Source organism: Phyllostomus discolor, chromosome 5 (assembly GCF_004126475.2).
Source record: "Phyllostomus discolor isolate MPI-MPIP mPhyDis1 chromosome 5, mPhyDis1.pri.v3, whole genome shotgun sequence".
Classification (NCBI taxonomy): Eukaryota; Metazoa; Chordata; class Mammalia; order Chiroptera; family Phyllostomidae; genus Phyllostomus; species Phyllostomus discolor.
In genome coordinates, this window is record NC_040907.2 from 111242801 (window position 1) to 111262976 (window position 20176).

Genomic DNA, 20176 nt, shown 5'->3' on the forward strand with positions numbered 1-20176 from the left:
AGCCTCTTGGAACCCCGCGTGCCCACTGCATGGCTTGGACCCCGGCAGGGGCCTTGGGATCAGACCAACAGGGCCAATGGGTTCTCCCGGGCTTGCAGGAGCGCCCCGTTGCAGGAGGGCGCAACGGGGCTTCCACCCAAACCGAGCTTCCACGGAATCCGGGTCCCGGAAGGCTCAGCTGCCTCCCCAAAATCGCGGGTGTCCCACGTGGAGCCCACTTTGCCAGGGACTTCGGCAAGATGGAGCTGCGGGTCTGCCTTGCGACCTCTTCCCGGGCTTAAGCCCAAACAGTTTAACTCTAACAATGGTAGTGGCCGGCTGGAGATATTTACCCAATAACAGAGGGAGCCCCACTTCACGGCTTGCGCGTGAAGGCTCGGTGCAACCTGAGACTGAGAACGGCGGCCGCTTGGAAGGCGCCTCACGTCCAGGCGCCGCAGTCACGGCTGCGCCGGTTTCCGGCCTTGAATTGGGCCTCAGAGTCCGAGCCTCCTGCACGCCTCCGGGCTGAGCGCGAGATCCGCGGGGCGGGGGGGGTGGGTGCATGCCAAAGTCCGGGCCGCTAGCTAGGATTCGAGCCTGCAGTGGCCCGTCTGCTAGGTGATGCTCGGCCGCGGCGGGTCCCCTTCAGTTCCCCTCGCATTCCGGTGCCCGTCTCAGAGCCCTGCCCCGTCTCTCCGTGGGCCCTGCGAGGGGCTCTATGCCTCAAGCGTGGGGGATGGCCGGAGACGCTCGGCTGCTGAGGTCGGCGGGCGCCGGCGCTCCGGGACTCTCCGAGGGCAGTCGGTGGCCGACTGTTGTCTATCCTTCCGCCCCTGGCGAAAGTGAGAAGGGGGGGCGGGGCGCGAAGCCCAGGGCTGCCAAGTCTCCGCGCGTCTAAGGCCCGACTGACCTTCGCCACGCGCCGGCCTCAGAGTGTACCCCAGGCCCGAAGCACCGAGCACCCGGCGCCCCTCTGAGCAGGGAGAGGGGGAGCCGCGCGGTTGAGGCTGAGGCTCCGCAGTCACGTGGTCGAGAGGCGGACGGTGGGGCGGGAGGCGGGCAGGGAGGGGAGGGGGAGCAGAGCCTAGGGGGAGGGGGGAGGGGGGGGGGAGGTGGGGGAGGGGAGGGGGCGTCCTCCGCAGTTCGCTCCTGGCCGGGGCTCAGACTCACAGCGAACCCAGAGCCGCCGCGCCGGCCTGGCCGCCCCCACCTCCACCTCCGCCTCCACCACCTCCACCTCCACCGCCCCTCCGGCCCCCCCACACGGTCTCTGCCGCCTCCGAAGCCGCCCGAGCCGCGGGAAACGCCACCGTCGCTGCTACCGCTGGCCGCCCCCGCCGCGCCGGCCTGGGATCGGGCTGCCACCGCCACCGCAACCGCCACCAGAGCCGGAGCGGGAGCCCGACCGCGCAGGGCTGGGCTGGGCTGGGGCGGCGGGGGGGGGGCGGGCACCGGGAGCAGGGGCGGGCGCGCGGGGAAGACGCACGGGCGGGTTCGGCTCTCCCGGGGACCGGCCCGGGACTGCACCCGGACGGGCGCCTCCCCGCTCCGCGCTGCCCTCGGCCTCACCCCGGGCCCGGGCGGATGAGCCGCGCGCCTGGGGGACATGGAAGCGCTGACGCTGTGGCTTCTCCCCTGGATATGCCAGTGCGTGTCGGTGCGGGCCGACTCCATCATCCACATTGGTGAGAGCTGCAGGCGGCTGGGCATAGGCTGGGCGGGGGCCTCAGCAGCGCAGGAGATGTGCGGCATCCAAACTTGGCAGTTCTGGGGTCCGAGGGGCTCTAAGGGCTGTGCTCCATCGAAGGGCCGCGCCGCGGTCCCGCGGGCCCCTCGCTGCTCCCCCTGGCTCCAATCCCTGCGCGGGGGCCCCTCGGCCTCTGCCGACACTTAGGGCCGTGGCTGCGGGGAACGGGGTGCTGGACTGGTGCCCAGGCCGGCACCCCTGGAGGAGCCGTCGGCGGGCTCCGGCCAGCCCTTCGGTGCAGCTCAGATCAGTGGGGAACAGGGGACGGACGCGGCCCGGTATCTTGCCAAGTTGTCAGGGCGGAATCAAGAGAGGCCCAACCGGAACCGTGTTGTTGTGGGTGGGTGCTGTCAGCTTGTGCCACTGTGTGTGCGCCTGGCACCGTATTGGTGTCTCTTCGAGAGGGCGTTGGGGTATGTGGGGCTATCTGAGCCTGTGTTGGTGAGTACGAGACTGTCAGTCAGCCTGTTTGAGTGGACCCAGTGTTTGTTTCTCCCGTGTGTGTCAGTGTATCTCTCCGTGTATGTGTGGGTGTGTGTGTATCTGGTTGTGGCGACTGCAGCCCAATCCTGGACAGTCCCAGACTTTCCTCAGGTTCAAGTCTTGGGGGCCAGCAGACGCTCCGGGTTATGGGAGCCGAGGGAAGAAGAGTGTGGGCGGTGGCGGTGGCGGTGGTGGTGGTGGTGAGGGGAGTGTGTTCGCTGAGCGGGAAGAGGTAGATGGAGAGAGAGAGCCGGTAGAGAAGATGAGAGTGGAGAGGAGGAGGGGGTGGACGGAGGGGGAATGTGTGGGAATTGGTAGCAGGAGAAGAATCCTAGGAAGTTGGGCTGGGTTGGGGGAACGACGGCTGTTGATTTGGGTGAGCTCCTCTGCATCGCCTTTACGGAAGTTGGGGGAGACCAGGGAGCACGGAGAAACTGGGGATTCGGAGGTGTGAGAGGAGGCCGGAATGGTGGGACAGGCGGGCGAGGGAGGAGGGCTTGGGGTGGAGAGGGGTGATGAGGGACCTAGGCTTGGGTTTGGTGGGCTGCATCTTCCCCCTCCCCTTGCCTGGGGCCGGGTATCAAACAGCTTCCCATGGCGGGTGGGATGAGTGTGGGTGTGTGGGCGCTTGGGTTGCGGTCAGTATTGCCGCTCTGGGTGCATCCTGGAACTGGGGGCCTCCCTCAGCCACCAGCTCTGGGAGGATCATTGGGTCCATCTCTGGGGTGGTGGGCACTTTGGAGTTGCCCAGGCTGCAGGGCCAGGCTTGGCCAGACAGAAGCTCAGAGTGGACTAAGGTGGTGCTAAGCGAGAAAATGGCCAGCCAGAGGCCACCCTCGAAGAGCTTCTGGCAATTCTAGAAGGCCCTTTCAAGATCAGCTCTTTTTGGGCTTCTCAGCCCTGCTGGGTCAGAAGGCAAGGGGTCTAGGGGACATTCCCCTCCACACAATATTCAAGCAGGAAGAGGAAGTGGGGAGAGATGGGGAGCAAAAGTTGGAGTCCATGGGCAGGGCTGGGCAGTGTTGCCCAGGAGCCAGGTTGGCACTGAAATGCTGGTTATTCAAGGCCCCTGAGTAAAGAAGCCCCTGAGCAAGAAAGCCACCCCAGACCTACCTGCTTAGCTCCACACACAGGGGAATGTGTAGGGCAGAAGGAAGTCATCATTCCCTCTTGAGTTTGGGGTAGGGGATCTTCCTGGTTTCTGGGGTGTCAGAGCATGTGTGTGCTACCTGAGGTCACTCCAGCTTGGTTTAGTCAGTTGTGTGGGGCATGGCTGGATCATGAGGGGGCTTGGTTTGAGACACTTGTGAACTGGTGAGAGCACCTGCGATGTGCATGTGTAACTCATGTCAACTGTGTGCACATGTGTGCTGTGTGTGTGTGTGGCATCCTGTGTTGGTTGACTTAGAAAAGCCTTTAACAATTCTGAAATGCTAGTCCAGAACTTCTACCACCTGGCAACCAGAAGTTCTGCCAGCCCCATGACTGAGGCAGGAGTGGGGAGGGGGTGGGGAGGGAGAGCTTTCCAGGCCGGGTCTTGACCCCTGCTTTCCTCCAGGTGCCATCTTCGAGGAGAACGCGGCCAAGGACGATAGGGTATTCCAGCTGGCCGTATCAGACCTGAGCCTCAATGATGATATCCTGCAGAGCGAGAAGATCACCTACTCCATCAAGGTCATCGAGGCCAACAACCCGTTTCAGGCCGTGCAAGAAGGTGAGTGGTCATGGTGCCCAGGGTTAAATGGGCCACGGCCTTTGCTGGCTTGCGACGGGCTTGGCCATGCGGAGCCTCCTATGTGCCTGGGCAGCCGCGGTGCCAGCCACAGTGCGCGTTCTCCACGCCTCCCCAAAGCAGTGACGCTGGTAGTACTCTGCGCAGGGAGGCTGGGGGGAGGGGAGCTTGCGAGCGCGGGGCGTGTCCTGGGTTCGTGAGCCTGCTTTCCAGCTGGGTTGGCGCGCGTGTGTGCCCTGTGCTGGCCGCGCCGGAGTGAGTAGCTCAGGGCCGCGTTTATTTCTTGAGTGTTTGTGGGTGGACGTGTCTGCGTCCGTGCACCTTCCCTGACCTCGATGGGCCTGTGTGTGGTGTCTTCCTCACTGCCAACGGAGGAGCACTTGGAGGCCGAGCCTGCAGTCTGTTCTCTCCGGGACACAGCCCAGTACGCGCCGCATTTCGCATCCTTCGTCCGCTCAGTGCTCTGGCTCCTCGTTTCTCGGCTAGCCTTGCACCTCTGCCGGATTTGGAGGAGCCGATTTCTCAGCTTTCGCTGTCAGCGCCGCAGGTGGAGGCGCCCCGGCCTGGGCCGAAGGTAGGCGCTGTTTGACCAGGAAAGGAGTGGAGTTGGTCCAGGCCTGGTTCAGGTAAATCCTAGCCTGTGCCTGGGCCGCTCTGGGTCACAGCCTCTGCCTTAGATCAGGCCTGGGGGCAGGGACAACAAGTGCACAGAGCACTAGACAGGATGGGGAGAGCAGTGTTAGGTGTTCCCTCCTCTCATTCCCTTCTTTCTCTTCTACCTGGCACTAGGCTGGCTCTGGAACCTGGGTTCCTCCCCCACACCACTCACTTCCTGGTTAGGGCCTGAGGCTCTTTTTGCCCCTGACATCTGCCCAGACCAGGTCCCTTTCCTTTCCTCTGCTTTCCTTCTCTTATCTGTGGACTAGACTTTGAGGCCAGGGGTGCTGAGGATAAAGGGCATGGCTGGTTGCACAGAATGTGGGGATTTTTCCTAGGAGGAACTGGCAGGACTGTGGGTGTAAGGAGGAGGTGGGTTGGTGGGGGCTCCAGGCTGGCCCTCCCTCCCCCAGCCTGCTGAGCTGAGTCCTTCTGCTGCCAAGGGCTATAGGTTGGCTGTGGGTTTCTTGGGTACTTGCAAAGACAGGGTGACTCAGTGAAGGCTCTGGTCTGGGTCCAGAAGGTTGGAGCTCATGTTAGGGAGAACTTTGGCATTGGAAATAGGTCTTTTGGGGAGTCTTCTATTCCTAGGTGTAATAGTGGGAGAAGGCCAGCTCTGGGGCCTGAAGGTCCAAGTACAAGCATGTTTAAGGTAGTTATATTGAACCCAGAGTTTTGAGTGTGCTTTGGGGCTGTAGTGAGTGGGGTGAGGTTGCTGTTGCCCATCATGATAACTGCTCGTCCTGGCTTGGCAGTACCCATGGTCAGATGTCCACTGGACTCCTGGGGGAGGAATCCCTGTCCTTGGTGTGTGTCCCACCAGCAGTCCCTGCCCCACCATTGCCCACCCCTGGATTTCTTTTGTGAGCCCTTGTGAAAGTGGGCTCTAGCCAGGTGATGATGGGCCTCATTAGGCAGGAGTAACTACCTTGAGTGGGGATCTGGCTGACAGAAGCTTGTCCAGTTATATGCCACAATTTTCAAAGAGCATCCTGCTTCCTTGGTATTGTTCCACATGCTTGTCTCTGTGGACATTCATTCTTTGTGCTGGGGAGCTGAGGACACAGTAGGGAAGCACACATTTCCTGCACCCAGGAGCTCACAGTGTGACAGGACCCTGCCTATGTCCCACAATCCTAGCCAATTTTGCCATCTGGGAATGAAAGTCCTAGTGTTGTAGATAAGCTGAATTTTTTAAAAGATGAGTCCCAAAACTAGGACTTTAATGTAAAATTTGATTTTGAATTACTGTTAACTAATCAAATTATTTACCAACATATTACAAGCCCAGGAAGAATAGCTATGGGGCATTCAACCCTCAAACTCCAATGCAACTTTTTTCCTGGAGACACAGGGCCCCACCCAGGGACTTTTTCTAATGGAAACCTTGCTTTCTAGGTCCTTAGTTCCTCTATTTGTGTAACTGAAAAATATCTCGGGCTCCAAGGATTACAGGCTGACGCAGTGTCACATGTGTGAGAGTGTGTGTGAACATTGTCCTAGGCAGTGGATTCTGATGGCTGCAGTTGTCCAGGTAGAGGGGTACTGACCAGGTATTGCTGAGCTGCCTGCAGCCCAGGAGAGTATGTGCTGGTTAAAGATGGTATGTGCTTTCAACTTATGAGCTGTGTGGGCAGAAATCCAGAGTGTTTTCCCATGCCCTTATATAGAACCTTGGATGTCTATGAGGGATGGGAGGAACCAGCCCCTCCAGGGCCTCAGGGAATGCAGAGAAGTGCTCAGAGGCTCCTTTTCCCTAGCCTGGGGCTTGGCTGGGCAGGTACTCAACTTGCTTAGAGCCTTTCCTTCTCTGCTGTCTGGGGTGCTGTCCATCTGTGGCTTGGCCCTGCCTGATGGATATCTTATCTTTCTTGGGCCTGGATGTTCATTGCAATAGGACATGGGTGGTAGATACAATTTGGGTGGGAAAGGAAAGGCTTTTTGGGGGAGGAGGAGAGGCCAAAGATGAAGGGGGCAAAGACAGACTGGGGTTTAATCTCCATCATGGATTGGAGAAGCTCCCAGTGATCCCCTGTGGATTGGGGATTGAGCTGATTCTGTCCCTGTTTTGGTCCAAGAGACAGCATTTTAACTGGGGTCCAGCTGCTTGCTACCATGTGCAAGAATAACGTGAAGATTTGTGGGGAAGGAAGGAGGTTTTTGTTAACAGGGTATGCAATTTGAGGGGGCCTAGAGCGTTCCTGTTCTGAGCCAACCTTATCCACAAAGCACAGGAAACCAGCCACCCACAGGGCCAGAGTCAGAGTCTAGCCACCTTGCCCCATCTTATCTGCCCTTTTGGAGCTCACAGCAGCTACACAAATGGGTCTCCATCCTCAGGCTCTCTGTCTTTCTGGTGCACATGTGGGTTCTAGTGTCACCATCACTTTGCTGCAGCTCCCTCTGCTGAGGTGTGCTTCCAGATCACTCCAGATTGCCGTACAGGGGAGGCTACATCCGTGGGGCCCTGGTGTCCAAGGTTGCCTGTGCCTCTGGGGCTGAGGAATGTTTCCAGCTCAAGCCTCTGTGTGCTGCTCTCAGGGTAAGCCCAAGGGCTGGTGCTGTTGAGGACTCTGTGACTTGGCTTCTGACTGTGCAAGGCCTAAGCCCTGAGCACACTGCAACTGAGGATGGGAGGCAAGCAAGAGAATAGATTTCTGCCTGTGTTCTGTTTTCAAGTACCCTCCCCAAGTCTCACCCAGTGTGGGAGTGTCCAGCTTTTCAACCAATGTGTACCAATGTACACCATGTTTGTCTTTGCCCCTCTTCTGGCCACCATGTTCCACAAGGGGGCAGTGTTCAGAGCCACGCATTAGCCTGTGGTATCTCAGCCTGGGGTGGGGTTCTGGCCTCTGCTGTGGCTTGCTGACCTCTGCCATACACAGGTGTTTTGACCTTTTCTGCCTGCGCACCCTCAGTATAAGCTCCCCCTGGGTCATGAGCTCGGCTGCCAGAGCCATGCACACTGGGTTGTTTACAGTTCCTCCAACAGCCTTCTCTTGCTGCTGCTGTTTTAATCTGTGGCCTTGGCATTTCTCCCTGCCCTTCTTCCCTGCAATGGGGGAGTGCAGCCTCTGTGCTGGGTCAGGGTTCCCCTGGATTGGAATCTCCCCCACTCCCTAGCGATCTGGTCAGACCCTCCTGTTATAGCACCATAAAGGAACTGTTTTGAAACCCTGTCTGCCTCACTTGCAGTGTGACCCTGGGGGAGTCCAGGCCCTGCCCTGAGCTTCTGTTGCTGTATGTTAAAAGGAAACAATCATAGTACCTTCCTTATGGGATTATTGTGAGGATTAAATGAGTGAGATGTGTGTGCATTGTCTGTAGAAGGCCTGTGTTAGGTGTTCAGTAAACACTGAGTCTCTCTCCTTTCTTTGATCCAGCTGTGAATTCATCTCAGCTTCTCTTGAGGCTGTTGATGTTTTCAGCTGCATTGTTTCTTAAGCTAATGAATTTCTTGAGAGCAGACCCTCACTGACCTTTCTACAATATTTTCAACTTTTTATTTAGCTTCCTCACCCCTGATTACAAAAGAAATGCATTGCTACAATGAGCATGTGTTAATTTAAAAATGTAAAAAGAGAAAGGGTAATGCATGTTCATTCTGTAAAATGTGGAATGTACAGGAAAGAGACAGGACAATTTATATTTGGGAGAAATTATATTTATAACCTTGCATTTCACCCCAAACACTTCCTTACTTCCAGTCTTGCTTGATTCTCAGCAGGGGACTCTGTCAGACTCATAATTAAAGTGATTAAAACTGTAAATAACTTCTTTCAGACTGAAAAAATGTTTTGTTTTATAATAAATAAGTTCTCTTAAGTAAAAAAAGAGACAGGACAAAATCATTCTGAATTCTACCTTGTTATTTCCTTCTAGTTTTTTTTCCCACTATATTTTATAAATGCTGAGAGCTTCTTGTTCAGTTGTAGGTCTTCCTTTTTTTGTTTAACATATCATTGACTTTTTCTGAAATCACTGGTGAACTATTTGTAACATTACTTTTAGCAGCTGCATATATTTTTCAATATTCAAAACCAACTTATATATTTTTTATACTTTTGATTTTATTGTTGTTCACGTACAATTTTCTGCCATTTCCCCCACCTCTCTCCACCACCCCAGTCCTACCTCAGTTCTCTTCCCGTTTCCACCCCCTTGTTGTATTGTCCATGTGTCCTTTATAGTTGTTCCTATAAACCCTTCACCCTTTTTGACCTTTATTTCCTCCCCCTCCCTTCTGGTTACTGTCAGCTTGTTCCCAATTTCAATGTCTTCCATTATATTTTGCTTGCTTGTTTGTTTAAAACAACTTATTGTTGTAAAAGTGGAATCATTTATGCTGAGATATGCTTAAGTATTACTGAAGAAAATAAGAAACTACTTTGAGTTTTGGTCCTGTGATTTATACCTACAATTTCTTCAGGCCAATTTTTGTATATAAGCTCCTTACAAACTACCTTTTAAGCTAGTTGGCCAGTCTTTATGTTTTTATGTTAAAAAATGGATGGCACTTGATAAAGATTTAAAGTTAGCAAATAATAACAAATTATATTTACATCTTGAAAATGTTATATCTTAGATTTAGTTGGCAAAGTTCATATTAACAAAGTGTCAACATTTGTCTTCTAGATACTAGAAGAGATGCTAATTTGCTAAATAAAAAAATTTATATTGCTCTGGCTGGCGTAGCTCAGTGGATTGAGCACGGGCTGGGAACCAAAGTGTCCCAGGTTCGATTCCCAGCCAGGGCACATGCCTGGGTTGCAGGCCATAACCCCCAGCAACCGCACATTGATGTTTCTCTCTCTCTCCCTCTCTCTCTCTCTCTCTCTCTGTCTCTCTCTCTCTGTCTCCCTCCCTTCCCTCTCTAAAAATAAGTAAATAAAATATTAAAAAAACTGTATATAAAAAAATTAAAAAAAATTTATATTGTTTTAAAGTGTCTGTTCAAGGAGAAGATTATATAAATGCATAAATGAATAAAAGAACTGGTTGAATACAAGTCTTCTCTGTTCACAGTATTATTTTGTACTATAAGTAAAAAACTCAAGTTATGAGTTATCCTGTAGAGATATCTGTCATAGAGTGGAAGGACAACAGTTTAAGGAAAAGAATGAATAAAGGAATATATGTGAGGCAATATTCCTTTTAAGCCCAAGTGTTTAGGAAGACAAAGTAAAAATCCACCAAAGTATAGCTTAGTGTTCACAGAATAAAACATGAACAGGGAAATAATATGAAGATAAACTCAGTGAGCTTGTTGAGGCCCTGATGGTCTTGGTTGTTTTGTGTTGGTTACTCCTGGGTTGTCACCCTGCCCTCACACACTGTGTTGGTACAGAGGCATTCTGCTAGATGGTATTTCTCCCTGAGCCTTGATGCCTCTGGCATTTTCCTTGGCTTCCCTTCAGAATTATAGATCCTATGGCAGCGATGTCCTTGCACCCCTGCAGTGGAGTCACCGTTCTCTCTGGCTCTCTGGGAGTGGCTTTATTGGTTCCTGCCTGGGAAATACTGTCAGGGTCTCCCTGAATGTGATGTTAGTGCCAGTAAAGATGCCTGTAGGCCCACTGCCATCATTCCCACTCACTCGGCTGTACTAGTTTTCTCTTAGCATTGAAGCAGATTTTGCCACAAAATTTTACTTGTTTAAAAACATACCGTGTTTTTCAGACTATAAGACACACCCCCAATTTGGGAGGAAAATGGGGGTGCATCGTATAGTCTGAATGTAGCTTACCTGGCTCACTCTGGTCAGGGGTGGGGGTGGGCGGGGGTGGGCAGTGGTGGAGTGGGATCTCAGGTTATTAAATATTTTACCACATTTTTTGCTTCAGAAAAATTTTTTCCCTATTTTCCTCCTCTAAAACCTAGGTGTGTCTTATGGTCTGGTGCATCTTACAGTCTGAAAAATTTGGTAAACTTACCATCTTATAGTTCTGCGGATCAGAAGGACATAGATCTCACTGACTAAAGTCAAGGATAAGTTGTGCTGATTCTATCTGAAGGCTCCTGAAGAGGCTCCATTTCCTCATCTTTTCAGCTTCCAGAGGCTGCCTGCCTTCCTCAGCTCCTGGTCCCCTTTCTCCATCTTCACACCAACAATGGTGGGTGTGGTTCTTCTCATGGCCTGTCACTCTGATTTTGCTTCTGTTGTCACAGCTCCCTGTGTACCTCTGATTCTTCTGCCTCCCTCTTCTAGAACCTTTGTGATTCCATTGGGTCTACCTGGATAATCCAGGGTTAAAGTTAACTGATTAGCAACCTTAATTCCATCTGTAGCCTTAATAGTCCTTTGCCATGTAGCCTAACATATTCACAGTTCCAGGGGTTAGGACCTGGGGAACTTTGTGGGCTGTTACTTGCTTCCATGTTGGCACACATGTTGGTGCCCACTGTAGGCAGTGCATGTTGTCCACCCTTTCCCTTTCTTCTGCATGGTTGACTGCACACTTGCTTACCAGGTGGCATTCTCTTGTCTTAGCCAGACCATTAGAGTTACCGGGGACTTACAGACATATTTTCATGTTTGCCAAGTTCGCTCTGGAGAATGGCACACTGCAAGCCTGTGGGCCTCTGTAGACTTATTTGTGCTCTCCAGCAACACACCGATATCCTTCCCTGAGCCTGGAAGCCGCTTGTGCCTAAAGAAGTTCCTAAAGAATATGCTTTTGTAAATTTGTGTCACTACTCAGGCCAATGACCTCCGTTTTTAGCCAGAATAGGTTTTCCTTCAGACCCTTCCCACTTGCCTCTCCTCTACCTCACCACCTACCTAGAGCCCAAGGGGGCCTTGCAGAGGTCAGTCTTGCTTGGGTGCCACAGAAGCTGCTTTCTTGGTCCCACAAGGGCTGCTGCCAGAGATGCTTTAAGTCTGAAGATGGCTGTGCCCATGGCTGTAGGTACGGATGGCCCCTTACTAGGGCTGGGCTAGGGCTGGGGAACCATCTAGTTCTCTCTCTGATTCCTCAAGCCTGTGGCTGTGTAAAGGAATGACTGCCATCTTTTCCCTGCCAAACCCCCAAGCTTCAGAGCTGTCTTTCGTTCTAGGGTCCCTCCTTTGTGTGTATACACACGCACATGTGCATATATATATGCATGCATGCACATGCACACACACACTCTGAATTTTTATAGACTATACTCCTGTCTCATCTATGTCCACATATTTTGGGTTCTAGAGGCTCCCTTTTAGTATTTTTATTGCCATGTGCTTGCTCCCAGATTGGGAAGCTGGGTTTAACTGGCAGTGAACAGGTGGACACCTCACACCACTTCTGCAGGTTTTTCTTTTGGAGGGTAGCTGAGTTTGACTGTTAGCACTCAGAGCCACATCTTCTAAGGGCAGATAGAGATTGTCTTTCCAAATTCTTGTCAATGCCAGGTCAAAATGCTCTAGCCTGTCCCCTCTAGCCATCATCTTACTTCTTTACTTGGCCGCCTCACTACCCAGAAAATGGTTTCCTAAAAACCTGGAACATTCAGTCTGTACTTGTTGTTCCTAGACCATTTCTAACCCAGTCTGATCCCTGGATGTGAATCTTTTTAGACTTGGCTACTTAGTGCAGTGACTCTTTGTCCCTACCCTTTGGTTTTGTTCTGTGGTTCACTTTATGTCAATCAGGTTAGACTAAGTCATGCTGTGGTAACAAATAATTCCCAAATCTCAGTGGCTTAACATAAAAATTTATCTCTTGCCCATGCTACAATGGCCATCACTGATCAGCTTAGAGCTTGGTTTATCTTGGTCACGGTCACTCAGCTTGAATATTTCCAGTGGCTGTGCCAGAAGAAAAGAGCTCTGGGGGTACTTGGTCTGATGTGATACATCTATGTCACTTCTGTTTAAAACTTACTGGGTGAAACAATCCCAGCCAGTCTTAAGGAGTCCAGAAAGCACAGTCTTACAGTGTGCCTGGAAAGGGAAGAACTAGAAATATTTGGTGAATGACACAAATACCTATGGCCCTATTCATGCAAAACAACCTCCCATTTCCTTGGTGACTTATTAAAACAATAACAACAACAACAGTTTTAGGTAATGGATCCTTATTGAGTCAAATCCATGGCTCCCATCAGTTCCCCTTTGCCCGTTCATTTACTTTTCCTTCTGCCCCCAAAAGATCTGGGCAGCTCTTTGATATGGTGGGAAGTCAGAAAGCCTGGGTCCTCAGCCCCAGCCGGGCTCTCACCTATACTTTTATCAGTGTCTACCAATCTTGTCCTCTGTAAACTAGGGCCTGGACAGTCCCTGTTCTCAGAAGACTTGGGCCAAATGCTTCCTAAGTAATGAGGTGGAGATTGGCATCCAGGCCTTGCCATTGCTGGGGCCAGCACCAGTGAGCTCCCCCAGCTGGACTTCAGCAAGTTGGCCCTTCTTGTGGCAGCAGCAGGGCTCCCTGTGGCCCTGCTCCTCTTACAGACCTCCCCTGCTTTCTCCTTCATCCCCTTCCCATACCCTTCTCACCCCTGTGTGCCTGCACAGCAGCTCCTCTCTCTTTTGTTACAGAATTGGGCAGGGCAGAGACTCATTTCTCTGCCAGGAGCTGGTGTGTTACAGCCCCTTGGGGGTGTGGCCTCTCTTGACAGGCAGGAGCCTAGCAAGGCGTATCCCGTCAGCTGGGTTCTCAAAGACCTTCCTCCTAGCGTGTATAAATAGCCAGTTTTCTGGCCAATGGCCATGGATTGGGAAGAGAAAGACCCAGAGTTCTCCCTTCCAGCCCTGAAACATCGGCAGGGTAGCTGCGAGGTGATTAGATGGCCTCCTTCTCTATGTTTCTGGGCTTAAGCTGTGGGGGCGGGGGCAGGCACCCAGTGGGGGAAGCCACAGGCTGCCATCTGGGGGCCCAGGATGGTCTTCAGTCTGGGGTGCATCTCCTCTTCCTGCCAGATCTGGGACATGTGGCCCTGGCTGGCCCAATCTACCCAGTTTGCTTCCCTCACATCAGTCCTTCATCAGACCCAGACAGAGGCAGCCAGATGTCACAGCTGCATCTCTGCTCCTGTTCCTTTCTATTGCTTAGCCTGGGTCGTCCACGCCTCCACATGAGAACAGATGTGGCGCTCAGGATATGGGGGCAGGAGGAGGCTTGTTGCCCTCCCTTACAGACTGGGGTTCCCGTTCCTGCTCTGCTCTCTTACTCTGTGCAAGTTTCTGTGACTGGAGGGTGGGAGTCACAACACAGAGGATAGCTTTGAGGGTCAGTTGAGAAAATGAACTAAAACGCCTAGCTAAGGGCCAGGCAAAGAGGTAGGGATGGTTGTCACATTACCAGCCTGAGTGGTCCCAAGGGGCTTTTGGCCTCCTGCCCTTCTTCACCTGGGCTAGGCAGGATCCTCCAGCTGCTGCACCATTTAGGGGAGCTGGGAGTTGTGCTGCAGCCTTTTGCAGTGTCCCGAGGGAGCAGGGGAGGAGGTCAGTACTGACAACATGGTTCCTATGGAGGCTGCCTAGAGCCATCTGTGTGGACAGGGGCTCCAGGAACCTGCAGACTGCCCCTGAACAGAATTGTAATCTTGCTGTTCTGAGTGCACAGAGTGGCTGGAATCTGCCCCATGTGGACTAGTCCCCTAGGAACCTGCCATAGGGCACACATAACTTGCTCTATTTGGTGGAAAGGTGTCAGGCAGGTCTGGGTTCAAATCTCAGCTCTGGGACTGACTAGCTGAGAGGTCACTTGCCTTGTCCTCCAAACCTCAGTTTCACCATCTGTGAAGTAGTGATGGTTCTAGAGAGGTGATGTATGCACGGCAGGAAGAAGGCTGTCAGCCAGCAGAAGTCCCATGGGATGCCCAGTAGAAGTGTGTTCAGCCTCATGCTGGGATTAAGAGTTTGGGTAGTGGCATGTAAGGGTGTTGGTAGGCATTTGTTCTCCCTGAGTCCTGGGCCCCTGCCAAGGGTATATGATACCCCTTGGTGGTACAACTCTCAGGTAAGGGCAGAGACGTGGACTCCACTGGCTAAACTCCATCCCCTCTCCACCCCACCCCTAGAAGTAGCCATTTCTGTGCTGGCTCTGGCATGGCCTGAGCCTCTGCACATTCAGCCTCAGCCTGGCCAGGCCAGTGGGCTCTGCACTGCCTCCCTGTTTAGCTTCTCCTGCTCTGTGCAGAGGTGGAGCCTAGAGGTCTTGCTATGGCTCTTCTCCTGAATTGCTTTCTTCTCAGCACCCAGAGGCTGGAGAAGAGAGGAACCACATTTGGGGGCTCTGGGCCGGGCTCCCTGTGCTTGTCTCAGCAGTGGTCATTATGTGGGCTGGCACTAGGCACTGCAGTGGTCTTGACTTGGCTCAGACCTAAGGTCCCCTCTGCCTTTCCTGTCATGGCTGCAGACATCAAATACTGTTCCTCAGCCCTAGGGCTTTCAGGACTCTGCTCAGAGCTCTAAGTAGCCCACACAATCTGGTGGGGTGCCTCCAAGTCCTATAGACTCCTATTTTGGGCTCAGATCTCTGACAATGCATCTCTCCCTGTCAGTGAGCCCCAAGCTGGAGCCTCTGCTCAGGGCTGGCTTAGAGCTTTTCCTGTGTACCTGATAAAGACTTTGGGGGGCTGAGGTGTGACACTACACACCCACAGCACTGAGCTGGGGCTGTACAGGGTGTCTATAGCCAGTGTTCCTCCAGGGACAGTAGGCAGGGTGGCCATGACCCTGGGGGAGCATGTTGTGGTGGGCAGCGCTGAGGAGGGAGGACTGTCAAGGAGGTTGGGTCAGGACCTTGGCAGTCTATGGAATCTGGGCAGAGATCCCTGGCCCTATGTGTGCATGAGCGCATGAGTCTGTGTCTATGTGATCTTGAGTATGTGTGCATGTGTGAGTGTATATGCACATATGTGCATGTGTACTTGAGCATGTGTGCATGAGTGTGTGCACTTGAGTATGCTTGAGTGTGTATGTGCATGTGGTGCAGATACTCATGCTGTCCGAGCACGTTCAGCAGAACTATCTAGCAGTTCTAGCTGCTGCTTGGAGCCCCTCTAGTCCCTTCCCTCTTTGTCCTCCTCCTGGACTTCCTTCAGGTCTTGGTTCAGATGTGGCATGCCAAGGGAGCCCCCAGTGCCCAGAGGAGGCTGGCCTTGTCATGTGTTTCCCCTTGCCCTGTTGATTGGGCTGCAGGAAGAAAGGGACTCAATCTCTTTTGTGGCATGTTGTATCCTCAGCTCTAAGACGGAGCAGTTCATGAGGCATTCAAAAAATACCACTTCCCCCGTGACTTCTGGGGAAATCCTTGGACCCAGATGTGTGGTTCTGACTTGGGGTCCCTCTGAGATCACCCCAAAGAAATGGTTGTTGTGGTGGTAGCTGCTCAACTTGGCCAAGGTCGAGAGGAGGCTGTGGGCAGTGGTTTGGGCCCTTCCTCATTGTCGGTGTCCTCTTTGGCACTTTGGCATTATGTCAGTGGGGTAAGGGTTGGAGCCAGTCTGCCTGCCCACACCAGGGAGTGACTCTCTTGTGGTCCCAGCCATTCAGGTAAGCAGAATCAAAGGGTCCTGGTGTCCAAAACTGGAGGTGATATGGTTGTGCATCCTCCCAGATTCATGTGTTGGAGCCCCAGCTCTCAGTGTGATGGTATTTGGAAATGGGGACTTTGGGAGGTGACTAGGTTTAGATGAGGTCTTAAGGGTGGGAGCTTCATGATAGGATTAATTATAAGAATAGACCAGAGAGCTGTGAGCTGCTTGTTCTCTCTCTCTCTCTGTCTCTCTCTCTCTCTCTCTACTGTGTGAGAAGGTGGCAGTCTGTGGGCCAGGAAGAGAGAGATCTTATGAGGAACTGGATCAGCCAACACCTTGATCTTGGATCTCCCAGTATCCAGTCTGTGAGAAATAAATGTCTGTTGTTGAAACCCCAAATCTATGGTATTTTGTTATGGCAGTCTGAGCTAAGACTGGAGGGGAAGGGCTGTGGGTGTCCCCTGGCCTGGCACCAGACTCTGTGGGCAAACTCACTGAGGGAATTGGGTCAGCCCTGCCCCTCCCAGGACCTTGGGGCTCACACACGTCAAATAAGATCCAGGTACCTCTGAGGATCAAAGATTCTCATCTCTAACCTAACTTTATATTCAGCCAGGCTGTGTCTACCCACATGTTTGAAGATAGCCACTGTGCCCCTTAAAGGGTTTCTCAAGGCTGCACATCCTGGAGCCCGATGATGTTTCATCTGATTCTCTTTTGGATCCATCCGTTTGTCACCACCCCTGTTAACACTCCTGGTGTGCCTCAACGAGGGACTTAACTTGCTGACCACAGCTTTCCTGCCTATAAAATGGAGATAGTGGCACCTCCCTTAACAGGTTGTCTTCAGGACCAAGTGAGGTAGTGACTGTAGAGAACTCAGCCAGTGCCTAGCACCATGGAGGTGCTCAGTAAACAGGAGCCACAGTTACTATCTTCATGACATCATCTGGCCAGTGCAGAGGGAGGGGGGCTGTCACTGCATCTTCTGGACTCTCTGCTGATGTTAATGAAGTCTGAGTGAACACTGGCTGTCAGCACCGCCTCCCCCTGTGGCTCTGGGGGAGACTTTGGTCCTTAAGCCTGGACTCTTTGTCCAAGAAAGGGTGACACCTCAGGTGACCCAATCTGGAGCCTGTGCTATTTGACTCCAGTGTGCACCTTCACACTGACTGCTTTCAAGTCCTGTTTGTTCAGGGCTTTGTGACTCTCACTCGTGCCTTCTGGGGACTGGCTCTCCCTACCGGTCAGAGCCAGCATGCAGGAGGCCTGTGCTATCTTCACTGATTTCATAAATGCTCCAAATGCTGGGCTTAGCCCCTCCCACTGCCCAGCTCCCTAGTCTGCTGTGGAGCTGATATTGGGTTTGACCAGCACCCATGGGACACAGGGTTGCATCAGATGGAAACACTGATATCTCACTAACTGCTGCACCATTGCACCTGACTCAGTCATGTACTGTTTCTGTCTGTGCACATTGTCTTATGTACAGCCTTCACGAATCAGCATGCTGCAGTCCTCTGGGAGCCTGAGCCTTTTCAGTTCATCCTTCCTTCATTGTAGAAGCCTCAGGCACAGTCACCAGGGTGGCGCTGGGACCCAGCACAGGAATCTCACCAAAGGAAAGAATAGGGTGGGCTCAGTAACATTTGTTCTACTACAGGCTCCTGGTGATGGCCTGTTAAAAAGCTGAGGTATCTGGTGATACCTGGTGTCTGTCGACACCTTGTGCCCAGGGCTGGATGTGCAGCATCGCAGGATGACCCTGGGGGCCACTGGGAATTATACAGGGAACAAAACTAAGTAGGAGTTGTTTGGGAAACATGAAGTATTGGTAGCCAAGCCAGGATTCTCCTTGTTACTTACCTGTGACCCTCCTTTTATCCTTGGCCCTTGCCCAATTCTTTCTAGTTTCACTGCCATCTCTTTAGCTTCAGCCTGGATCTCTGCAGTCACTTGCTCACTATTCCCTGCCTCTGCCTTTCCCTTTAGGCCCTTGTTCACAGAGCAGCCAGAGTTACCTGTAAAATCAATCCAATCATCTCCCCCTCCTGCAGAAACCCTTAAATGGTTCCTGCTATATTAACAATAAAATCCAGACCCCTTGCCAGAGACTGCAAACCCCTAAGTACCCTAACAAGGGCTGACCTTACCTGCTCTTGACCTCTCTGCTTTAGCCACATTGGCTTTCTTCATGTCTCCAATAGGCAAAGCATGCTGCTGCCCAAGGGCCTTTGCACGTGCTGTTACTGCCATCTGGAAGACTCCTCACTTGACATGCTCCTTTCCAGCCTTCAGCTGTGCCCCAGATATCACGTTCTTGGAGAAACTCCTCTTGGCTCCAAGTAGGGCCCCCCTTATTCTGTACCAAAGCCTTCTTTTCCTCCTTTGTGTGCCTCCCCATCTGTAGTTGTTCTTATTTTATTTCTGAGGAACAACAGGTCCGTGAGGGTAAGGAAGTATCTGTCTTATTTACTTCCAAATTCCCAGAGTCACACCTGGTTTGGGCTGGTCATGGGTGCTCAGTAAAAGTCCCTGGATGGGGGACACAATGGACAGACATATTGGACTTCCACTCTTGAGATGCCTGCAAGCTCACTGTGATTCTGCCTTCCTGTTCAGGACCACTTGGGGCCCTGTGACATGGGCCTGGAGGCTTGTTGCACTTACAGCAGTCCTCTCCTGCCCACTAAAGGCCACTTGTGCTGGCTTTTCTCTCCTGGCCAGTTCTGGATTTGAAGATCTTTTCTTGGAGCTGATGGCATTGCTCCTCCCTGGCATGTCTCTGGGGCGGTGAAAGGCCTAGCATGAAGGGTACAGCTGGAATGGAGGGATCTCCCACACTCACTGGCTGGTGTGGGACATAGTTTTTGTGGCTTCATTTTGGAAAAGTGTTTTCCTGCCTGAGCTACCCTGTCAGGGGCTCAGGACCAGTGGCCTGTCCACAACACCCACTATAGGCCTGGGGTGTGCCTGTCAGGGTGGGAGTGGAGTTTGGTGGGGAGGGGAGCTACACAGGGGAAGCAGAAGCTCCTCTGGGCCTAGGTGCTAGCTGTTGGGGACTCTGTGGCTGGTGGCTGCTTGGTTATTGGGTTGAGCCATGACCTGGGCTTCTAGTCTTGTCTGCTACCTGGTGTCCTCTGGTGGGCTTGGGAGCCTTGGTCTCCACATGAGTGATATGGGGATGACTAGGGCAGTAGAAGAGGTTGAGTTGGGGGGGGAGGAGCAGCTGCAGGTCTGGAACCAGGGACCCTAGCTGCTCTGAACTTGGTGGGGTGGGGCACTGTCCAATACTTCTACCAGCGCCTCTTTGGCAGGTGCTCCAGGGGCTGGTAAACAGTGGCTATGTGCCAGGATGTAGCTGGCACCCCTGCCACATTGGCATCTGATGGAGCAGGAACTAGAACTCTCCTGGTGAGCAGGGGCTGCAGGGGCTTTGAAGCTCTGTTGTTAATGATGAAAACTACATTAGGAGAAGACCCTGAGCATGGCTCGGGAGTCCGACTATCAGACTGCTTAGCTCCTGTCAAGAACATGAACTAAAGGGAGGAGAGCAGGTCTGTGATGAGTATTAGCACCCATTGATCAGTACTGGTAAGTGCTCTGCCCTGGCCATGCCGCTGGGACACCTGTACATTTGCACAAACATGTAGTGTGCATGGCAGTTCAGGCACCTGCACAGAGCAGATGGGTCCCTGTCAGCCTTGCACCTCAGAGCCTACCAGGGCATCTTCCTGACACCCATGTCTGGCTGAGCTCCTGGGCTCCTTGCCTGCAGGATGATGTCTGTGTCCAGCATTTGAGCCCTCATGGTCTGGCCCTGGCCAGGTGTCAAGCCTCATCCCTGCTGCATCCGGCTGCCCTCCCTGTGCCAGCAGAGAGGGCCTTGGTCTTCTCTGTGTTTACCCACTTGCTCCTGTACCTCAGTCTCCCCATCACCTTGAGGTCTGGTCTCAGTTTGGTATGCTCTGCAGGAGGCCTTCCCTGGCTGCTTTGCTCCCTTAGCTGGGTCTGGGGCCTCCTCTTTTCTGCCACCCTGTCCTACATGTGTCCCGTTGTGTCCTGGTTGGTGCGTATGAGGCCTGTGAACTCGAGTACCTTGAGCTCTGCCTCTC

At 52.9% G+C, this 20176-nt stretch overlaps 1 protein-coding gene across 1 annotated transcript in view; it reads left to right on the forward strand.

Moving 5' to 3' along the window:
• The first annotated feature begins 1276 nt into the window (after positions 1 to 1276).
• The window catches only part of GRID1 (glutamate ionotropic receptor delta type subunit 1), a 731665-nt gene continuing 712765 nt past the window's right edge, over positions 1277 to 20176 (forward strand). The window contains exons 1-2 of the mRNA XM_028514000.2: positions 1277 to 1667; positions 3771 to 3926. Of these exons, the coding sequence (XP_028369801.1) occupies positions 1589 to 1667; positions 3771 to 3926 (235 nt within the window). The 5' untranslated portion in view covers positions 1277 to 1588. The remainder of the gene's footprint in view (positions 1668 to 3770; positions 3927 to 20176) is intronic.